Source organism: Trifolium pratense, linkage group LG3, assembly GCF_020283565.1.
Source record: "Trifolium pratense cultivar HEN17-A07 linkage group LG3, ARS_RC_1.1, whole genome shotgun sequence".
NCBI lineage: Eukaryota > Viridiplantae > Streptophyta > Magnoliopsida > Fabales > Fabaceae > Trifolium > Trifolium pratense.
The window spans coordinates 21601124-21611662 of NC_060061.1; the positions used below are offsets into that span (position 1 = coordinate 21601124).

Consider the following 10539-nt stretch of genomic DNA (forward strand, 5'->3'; position numbering starts at 1 on the left):
TTCCCTTCAGCATTTCTTCAACCAAATTAATATCAGCTATAACCCAATAAAATATTACTGAGTAGTAAGTAACTCTTGAACTGTTTTAAACAGTTTTCAATTTTCATAACTGAAACTCAAAGCATTACCACAACCCCGCCCCGCATATAGTTGCTCGCTAGTTTTGTTGAGTAATTAAAAAAATCGGTGCATAAAATATTTTTTGTATGGTAAAGAAAAATAAGCAATAACTTGAGAATGATGCTTTCTGTTTTTTTTCCACAATGTTGTAACAGCATACAAGGAGAACAACTAACATGATAGATTAACACAAACCAAACGAGCACCCAACATATCGCAATGGAACAAATTGTTTCTTGATCAAACACAAATGTACAATGAAATCTCATAGACAGCAATGTCTAGACATGCCAAAATGATTTTAAAATAATATGCTTTATTTGTATTGAGAAGAAAATCTATATGTTCAGCACTCACATCCTGTTGACCGCGGTTGATTGCTGTTTCCAACATCAATTGTGTCTGGCAGGTATCTTCGATAAGCACAAATTTCCACATGGAGAACAAAACAAAATATCAATAACATTGGAGTAATAATACATTTACAAAGTAATAAATAAACTGAAAGATTCATAACCTCTGAACTACTATCAAATAATACTGCAATTGAAATGTGCACTAAAATTCGTTTGCAGAGGCCACAAACCGACATATCCAATTTTTTAAAAGTTGGAGCATTGTCAGAGTGAATAAAATTAGTGAGCAAAATTGCAACTTTGCTGTATTCACAGGGTTCAAGAAAGCAGATCAATGAAAACAATAATTTAAGACGACCAACATAAAATAAAATAACAAAACACAAACATCACAAATGATATCAGATAGTTCATCTCCATCATTAAACATGAACCCCTATATGCATCTGCTTTCAGGAGACACCATGGATATTGTGAACTAAAACACTAGTGAGACCAAACTATGCTCCCCCAGCCAATTTGAACAGCATCTCATAATCAGATAGACCTAACCATATGTATGTGATGAAGTGTGTTTTAAGTGTTGTTAAATATCCAGTATAGCGCCGGTATACCGGTATTGCGTATCGGAATTTTGGCTATCCAATACGAAAGCCGGTATGGCATCTTGACTTTGCTATGCTCAAAATAGCATCGTTTTTCTCATAAAACGGTATAGCCGCTATGTATTGATATCAGAACTGGTTAATGTTTCAGGCTTTTACCGGTTAATATTTCATAAATCAGTATAGCCGCTATGTATTGACCTATATTAAAAATAAATAAAAACAATGTGAAGTGGTGGAGTGAGTGGTGTGGGTGGGTTTATATTACCCTGAACCCACTACCTATCGGTAAACAAACCCACTATCGACTCTCATATTTCATAACCCCTGCCTCCATCACCCTCACTTCTCTCCTCATGTATTTTTTGGTTTGTTAGTTGTTTGAATTTGAGATTTTACCAGCCCTATGTTGATTAAGTTTGTCCCTCCATAACGATGGAGTTGCATCAGAAACATGAGATGTGAACAAATCATACACAATTGACGTTTTTTACTTCTCATATATTAAATATGACTATTAGGATCATACATGTCAATCATCAACAACAACACATGCTACATGCATGATACTACCAATATATTTTTCAGAAGAATTCATTCTCCCTCATTCTTCATATATTAAAATATGAATTTTAGAATCATGTATGTCATGTGACAATATATATATATATATATATATATATATATATATATATATATATATATATATATATATATATATATATATATATATAAGTTAGAATCCGTTGACACCAGGTGTCAAAGTTAATTTTGACACCAAATCTTATCCATCAATTTTAATTGATCTAATGGTCCATGTTAATTCTTTAATTATGCTCACTTGATCATTACTCACCAAATTACTCCTCGTTTTTACTCCCAGAAGCGAACAATGTTTGGTCCTAATATGCTTTTTTACTTCTTCAATGGCTGAAGAATCTTATTCTACCTCTTGTTTGTGGAATAAAACTTTCTTTTCCCCTCCAATATAATTAATTCTTTGTGAATTAATAATATGAAAGATGATTTTTGTGTTTCATATTATCATATTTTAGCAATCTCTGATTTATCGGTGTGCCTACCATAAAGCAATAGAACTTTTTAGGGCAAAAAATTGGGAGAAAATCCAATCCAATATGGCTAAAAACAATATTTAACAAACTTATAGAAAGGAAACGAACAAAAAAAAGAAGAGGGGCAATGAAATCGAAGCTTTGTTTCCAGATCAAATTTTTCATGCAAGACTGGTCTTTAGATGATGAATCAATGATAAATGCACCGGAGCGAGCGCACCCTTGGAGAGTAGAGAACTATTATGTGAGGTTTCAAGTTAATAAATCTAAGCCATTGGATTAAACTTAAATAACGGTCTAGATTTGGTGTCACAATAAAGTTTGACACTTGGTGTCAATGGATCCTGACTCTATATATATATATATATATATATATATATATATATATATATAAACCAAAAAATATATTTGTATTATTTTTCATTATTTTATCTTCACCTTCACTAGTTAGAGCTAGAACTACCGATTATTAGTTGTTTCGAAGTTTGAACTACTTAGCTTTTGAATTTTAAGTTGTTTTTAATTTCTGTTTTTTAGTCAAAAAAATTCTGTTTTGTGCTTTATTAGTTGTTTGAGTTTGAGATATTCATATTAATGTCGGTCAATTTTTTTTGTAATATCAAGTAGCTTTTATTTGTGTTTTATGTTTTGTTTTATGTTTTATTTTATTTATAATTACTTATTTTAACCGCTTTGCAGCTTCCGCTATTTGCCCGCTACGCTATCTGATACTTCTCATATTGGTTTTTTGGTACTCTGCTATTTTCCGCGATCTGCTATTAACAACACAGGTTCACATATATTAAAGAAGAGATACACGTGCTTAAGAACTTACAATTCTTCCTCTTCTCCACTTTTCAGAGCATCCTTTGCTATGGTTTGGAATGCTTCTTCAACATTAATGCCTTCTTTGGCAGATGTCTCAAAATATGGGATATTTCCTTTTGATGCACACCACGCACGAGCCTTCTTTTCTGAAACCTGCACACAAGGAATTATGTGTGTTAACCTGTTTATCGGTACATGTTTGGGTATTACATGAATGTATCTAATTCATGCAAGCTTTTTGAAAGAAAAAAGAAACACAGAAGATAGCAAAAGGGGAGGAAAACATACCACCCTACTGTTTCCACCATCAATATCTATCTTGTTTCCTATAACAACAAAAGGAAAATTCTCTGGATCGGAAGGATTTGCCTGATGAAGTAATCACAAAGATCAAAAGTTATAGAATTCTTCTACGTTGCTTGAGTAATAGATAAAATTGATAAATTTTTCAAGAGAGAGAAGCACATGCATACTTGAATCAGAAATTCCTCCCTCCAGTTGTTAAGGTTGTCAAATGATTTCATTGAATTAACATCATATACAAGAACACAACAATCAGCACCACGATAGAAAGCAACTCCTAGGCTTTGGAATCTTTCCTGGCCAGCTGTATCCCAAATCTGCAAGGTTTATAATATTAAAAAGTAAAAAGAATGAAAAGAAAAGTTGAACTATTTTAACATTTTTGTTTTTTGTAAAAACATGAAAATTATTATGAGATGTAGAATAAGCACAAACAATATTTCCAAAACAAACAAAACATAGATGTTTCATACTGCAGGAGAATGACTGTGATATACTGTGACATACCCCAACATAGTGTACTATCCATAAAAACTCAAACAGCCCAAAAACCTTTAACCATAAAAGGCTCTTAAGAGTGCAATGATATTTTTTACCTATTAATCATTGGAAATATAGTTATCATTTAAATAGATTTAGTTCTTTTTCCCATTAAATTCAATCTATACATCAAAGATGCTCAATGTTAAGACTAACAAAAGCCACATCATATATGTGTACACTAATATTATACTATAATGTCCACATTGAGATCATTAATGGTTATAATGTGTTTCATTGCAAATTCATGCGCCATACACAAGCCCGTATAAGGCAGCACCATTCACAAACCTGTAAAGTGAAAAGCCTATCTTCAAATTGCACTTCTTTGGTTAAGAAGTCCGCTCCAATGGTTGCCTTGTACTGATTGCTAAACTTCTTATTCACATACCTAAGATATATGGGTCAAGGGAAACACAACACTTCACTTAACTACTTTATTGAATTAATATTTGGAGAATTATTTGGTATTTGGAGTTTGATTGGGCACACAGATACCCTGTAGGAAAAACTAATTCAAAATTTAGGGCCCCTTTGGATAAACATCTTATTTGCAGCATATAGCACAAGCACTTTCATAATAAGCGCTTTTTATAACAAAAGATAAAATAAAGATAACTTGTTTTTATATATGCTACAAGCTGTTTTCATAAGCTATATTGGAGAACTTATGAAAATAAGCTAAAAAAAATACTTATGAAAATTATTTCATAAGTTCTCTCAAACAATCTCACAAAACTTATGTCGGTAGACAAGCTAAAAAATAAGTCAATCCAAACAGGCACTTAAATTGGCCACATTTTCTAAGCATAACACTATACAATACTAAACCTCAGAAAATTGCATTCAAAATTGAAAACAAAAACAAAAAACTGAGATTCTAAACAAAAATCGAAGGATACTGGTTCATCAATGACGTCTTTCCCACACTGCAAATCATAAAAAAAAAACACTATTATGTTAAAAAATAAAATAAAATAAAAAACTCCTAGATTAAACAAAATGACAAATAATTCAACTCATACATCAACTTAGCATTAGCAGTTAGCATTAGCATAGTTGCAAGTACCCGATCAATTCCCTACGTTAAATTACATCTACATACAATTCTTGTAATCCAAACAAGAATAAGAAAATTCACATATGTATTAAGTTAATCTAAATATAATTCTTGTAATCCAAACAAAAATATAAAAATTCACATACACATTAAGTTACTCCAGAGATAATTCTTGTGATCTAAACATGAATAAGAAAATTCGCCTATACATAAGTTACTCTATAGTATAATACATGCGATCCAAACAAGAATAAGAAAAATTCACAAACTACTATCCAATTTTGTGCTTGCAGAACACTAATTGAGATCTGTAGAATATTGTTATTATGGCGTAAACCCTTAGAATTGAAGAGTGAGAGAGACGAACCCGCTGTCACCGAGAATGATGACCTTCAACAGAGTTCTTCGACGGGAAGGCATCGTGCAGATCGGAGGAAGAAGAAACGGTTAAACCGCTTTCGTTTGTGTTTGATGATTTTGACTTCAACTGCGAGACTCTCTCTCTCTCTGCCTGACACCGTCTTCAACTCTCTCTCTCTAACTTTTTATGTAGCCGCTTTTTCTCTCTATCCCAAATCTTAAGGAATATTCTGGTTATGACGACAGCTGTAATTGAAACATATCATTGGTTGATAACAGGGAGATACTAGTAATCACAAATGAAAATAAAAAGGAAAATGTTAATCGGTGTCCTCGGGCACTAATTAAGGAACTAAAAAGGGAAATTAATCGAGGAGTAGAAATCTTAAAAATATCGATGATACAAAATTGATCGATTTTTGAAGGTGGTTATCCATGATGAAAACTCGATAGGCATTACACTTCACACTTTGTGGTAGTCAAAGTATCGGCAACTTTATTCGGTCAAAGTATCAGCAACTTTATTTGTCTTGTAATAAATGTGACGAACGCTAACCTATCGGTCCTCAAAAAGAATACGGCGAATCTTCCTAATCAAAGACCTATTATTCACACTTTCAATCAATGTTTTAAGAACCGGACCGGACCGGCCGGTTCGACCGGGAACCGGACACAGTAGCGGTCCGGATGAGTGCTAAGAACCGGTAGTCTGCGGAACCGGAAAAAAACCGTTTGGAACCGCCCTGAACCGCTCAAACCGTCGAACCGGGGGCGGTTTTAAAAAACCGGCCGGTTCGGAATCTAGCATAAAAAAAAAAACATTTTTTCCCCTATTTTTTTTGTTTCTTTTCACGCTCTTTTTTGTCAATTTTTTTTCCTTTTATCCATCGATTAAGATTTGCCTTTGTCTTTTACTGTAATTAATTAACAGGGTTGTAAACAGATCCAGACATAGAAATACAGAGACTAGAAGGATTCAATTTTCTTTTCCTTTGCTTTTATACAAATAAAAGTAACTGATTTGTTTAAAAAAGTAAAAGAAAAGAGAGATATTTGCTTGAAGAAGAGAAAGAAAAGAGAGAAAAAGAACAAGATTGAGCTTGAAGAAGAGATATAAGAAAGGATGTGCCAATAAAAAATAAGAAAGAAAAAGAAAGAAAAAATCTCACGTGATTGAGAAGAGAAAGATGAACAGTGACGGCTGATTACATTACATTTGCATATTGTTTGTATTGTACTAAGACTAGATTAGATATTTATATTTAGGGCCCGTTTGGTGCGCAGGATAGCATAGTGACAGGATAAGGATAGGATAGGATAACAGCAGGATAACAGTTATACTCAGTTATCATATCATGTGTTTGGTGCACACAGAATAACAAACATGATAACTATAATATGATAAGATATATAACATATTTCAATGACAAAATTACTCTTGTAAAACAATTGTTATTTTTTTAAAATTATTTTGTAATACTTTGAATTTTATAAATAAAAAATATAAATAAGTAATCAAATAACTTTATATAATTTAAAAAAAAAATCATGAGAAAATAATCAAGTTTAATTTTTCATATGAATCATGATCAAATAAATAACTCAATAATATATACATGTTAGATAAGCCAAATAAATATATGATATATCTCATACGTAAATAATAAAACTACTATTGCAAAACAATTATATTTAACTTTTTATAAAATTTAAATTAATATCCCTATTTGTCAATTTTTTAATAATCATTTTACTTTAAAATATTGTAATTTTAGTAAAATTTTGATTTTTTAGAATATTTAAATTACAAAATTACCCCTGTGAGAAAATCACATATATATTTAAAAATTAATTATTTTATTATTTATATTTTATTAATTTTATTTTATGTATTTTAAAATATATTTTATAAAATAAATCAATAATTTTTTTTTCTTATCATATCCTGCTGGTAACCCAGCTCAAATTCAGGATAAGAATTATAACTAGAGAGACAGGATAGGATAAGCTTCAGGATTAACTTATTATCATATCCTGCTGTATCACCAAACACTGGATTGCGGCAGGATATGATACAATTATCCTATCCTGTCTCTTATCCTGTGCACCAAACGGGCCCTTAGGGTTTAGTAAATGGGTTTGGGTCAAGTATGTTCTTTTTTGAAAATTTCTCAACGCACCCACCATTTTCTCCCGCACTCCCCATAAAATTCGGAAAACGTTTCCCGAATTTTTTATAGTGTAAATTTTACACTAAAAAACAGTTCGGAACGTATTTTCCGAATTTTTTTAGGTGCGCTAGGGAGTGCGGGAGAAAGTGGGTGGATGCGTTGAGAAATTTTCTTCTTTTTTCACTAATAAATTGGGCTTATTGTTGAGCTAAGTATTATTCTTTTTATTTTATTTAATATTTATTTATTACTTTCTTAAGTTGTGTTTTGTTAGTTTGTTATAGAGAAAAAAAAAATTCTATTCTATTTTTTTATTATAGTAAAATTATATGAACGGTTCAATATAAACGGTTCAATAACGGTTGATCCGGTCCGACCGATTGAACCTTGAACCGATGGTCAAAACGGTTCGACTTCCGGTCCGGTTCTTAAAACATTGCTTTCAATAGCATTTCCTCATATATATTGAAAAGATCGAATAATTCAACTAGAATTCAACGACGTAGCCTCTAGCTCGAGCTAAGTTGAACCCTCTTCGTATGCACCTCATATCTCTGAGATGTAAACACTTGTGTGCCGCCGATAATTTACCAATGGGAATTGGCATTTAACTCGTATGATTTGTTTGGTTTGAAAAATATAGTAAGAGAAAATAAAGATAAAAGAGAGAAATAGTATTAAAAAAATTGAGTACACAGTGGCCACTCTAAAGTTTTGTTGAGATCAAAATTTAGTGCAATCACAAAAGTGTATGTAGTCGTGCAGTCATCAATCTTAGATCATTTGGTTGAGACCAGACGGTCTCAATCAGGCGGTTCAAAGTTTAACATCAAAATTTTATATTTAAATAGAATAAAATGTGAGTGTATTTAATCCAATTCCGTTTTGTTTGGTTAGTAATACAAGTGTTAAACAACATCTATTTTTTTTATGTCATGTGTTATCTTTATATTTAATTATTTATAGAGTTTAAATTATTTTTTCTTCTGCAAATAGCAGTTCCTACTACAAATTCTAGTGTTTCAATGATTTCTCCTTTACCATTACAATTTTTCTCGACAAGATTCCAACATGCATGTAAGCCAGAATTTGGATCATCTCTAATTTTCCCTCACGTTTTCTCTCTTTTTTCTTAATCTAGAGGTTGATAAATTACAAAGAATAAAAAGGAGAGAAAATAAACTCTTGGATTAAGAAAATGAGAGAAAACATGAGGGAAAATTGGAGATGATTCAAATGATGTAAAACATTGCTTTAATCTAGTCTAGAGCAAGAGTGAGTGTTATGCAAAAAAAAAAAAAATAGTACAACATAAAAACAACTTAGATCAAGCAAGAACTCTCCAAGCAAAAGTAGTAGTTTGAGATGTTTTGGGTATTTAATTCAAATTTTGTCTCCGCAGTTTTAAGTAGAATTTCTTTTATGAAAACGGTATAAGTTCTAAGACCATCTCCAATGGTAGGTACTTATTTTTTTAAGTACTAGTAGTACTTAATAGGTACTTCTAAGACCATCTCCAATGGTGTAGTACCTATTAGGTACTTATGGTACTTATTAGGTACTACCATTGGAGTACCACCCATTTGAGTACCTATTAGGTACTACTTCTAAAATAAGAACTCTCTTCTCTTGGACCCACCTTATTTTTCATTAAAATATTATTTTCATGAGCCCACTTTATTTTCTATATTCAATTTGAATTAATGGTACAAAAACACAATTTTATTTTTGTACATCACAAAAACATAATTTTTGAATTGGCATGCCTCTAAAAAAATTTAATGCCAACCATATAGACGTTGGTGCAATATTCGGTAAATAGAACCTAATATAATATGGGGTATTATTTAGCCGATGGTATTTATCCATAATGGGCTACACTTGTCAAGAAGAGCACAAATTCAAGATAGGCGAACTCATCTTCAACTTCAACATGATCTTGTCGAGCATATTTGGCAACGTTTTGGGCATGATGATCAACGAAATTAATTGTTTTTAAAATTATGTAATGTAATTTTAAATTATTTTTTAATTATCTAATTCTTAAAATTTGGCAATATTATTTTAAATTAAATTTTGAATTTTAATTATTTTTCGAATTATAAAAAAAAATAGTACATACTAATTTTGTAATTTTATCATTCAATCAATTTATATTATAAAATATATAATTAAATAATAAGTTATTGTAATGATGTTGAATTATTGATGGGACCCATTTTAGAACTTTTTAAGAAGTGATCCATTGGAGGGGTTGAGTACCTATTCGGTACTATTATTAAAAAATAATAAATTAGTGATGTGTCAATGTGGGACCCATTTAAGTACTCAAAGTTGGAGTGCTCTATTGTGGATGGTCTAATGGAGCAAAACACAAAGAGTACCTAATAAATACTGGTTCTACAATAAGAAGTGGTACCTATTTTGTTTTTGTGGGTCCCATTTATAATTATGTATAGTTATTGGTGGAATGTGTTATTGGTGGGACTTATTTAGAACTTTTTAAGAGATTTTGGGTTGGAGAGATTGAGTACTTATTAGATACTATTATTAAAAAATTATAAATAAGTTATGTGTACATGTGAGGTCCAGTTAAGTACTAACTTACCTCCTAATTAAACTAAGGAAAATGCTAAACAGTGCCCCAGGGGCACTGTTTAAGAACCCAAATATAGTACTCCCTCCGGTCCTTTTTATAAGAAACACTTTGGAATTTTTATTTGGTCCTTTTTATAAGAAACACTTTGACACAATTCCATTTGTACCCTTATTAAATACAATCAAATAATTCATTATAATGCTAGTGCGTTAATTAGAGAAGTCTATTTCCCATGCTAGTCAAAGGTTAGTTTTGGAATATAACATAAAATGTTAGAATCATTAATGAGAAAATTTACCTTCCTTAGTCTGTGTGATTTTGTCAAAGTGTTTCTTATAATAAGGACCGGAGGGAGTAATATCACATTGAAGTTTGTGCAGTCAACGCCTCGAAAGTGTGAACAGTATTATTTTTAATTTTAAAATTTCCTTATTTGGTTTCCTTAACCAGTGCCCCGGAGACACCGGTTAGCATGACCCTTAAACTAATTGGGTAATTTAGACAATTTCTTAATATCTACTTAC

General features: G+C 31.3%; 1 protein-coding gene across 1 annotated transcript; it reads right to left on the reverse strand.

The window, feature by feature from the left end:
- Positions 1-220: 220 nt before the first annotated feature.
- LOC123913142 (ras-related protein Rab7) lies at positions 221-5522 on the reverse strand. The gene is made up of 7 exons (XM_045963746.1): positions 5253-5522; positions 4728-4754; positions 4117-4216; positions 3456-3602; positions 3271-3351; positions 2990-3135; positions 221-533 (listed from the first exon to the last, which is right to left on the reverse strand). The coding sequence occupies exons 1-7, from the start codon at positions 5303-5305 to the stop codon at positions 467-469; spliced, it is 621 nt and encodes a 206-aa protein (XP_045819702.1). The 5' UTR covers positions 5306-5522; the 3' UTR covers positions 221-466.
- Positions 5523-10539: the final 5017 nt, after the last annotated feature.

What these genes read in the sequence shown, in the direction of transcription:
- LOC123913142 (XM_045963746.1), bottom strand. Translation starts at nt 5,305, where the DNA reads ATGCCTTCCCGTCGAAGAACTCTGTTGAAGGTCATCATTCTCGGTGAC. An exon ending in AAGACGTCATTGATGAACCA is followed by an intron (nt 4,217 to 4,727) that starts GTATCCTTCGAT and finishes CATATATCTTAG; the next exon opens with GTATGTGAATAAGAAGTTTA. An exon ending in AGTGGAGAAGAGGAAGAATT is followed by an intron (nt 534 to 2,989) that starts GTAAGTTCTTAA and finishes TGCTTATCGAAG; the next exon opens with ATACCTGCCAGACACAATTG.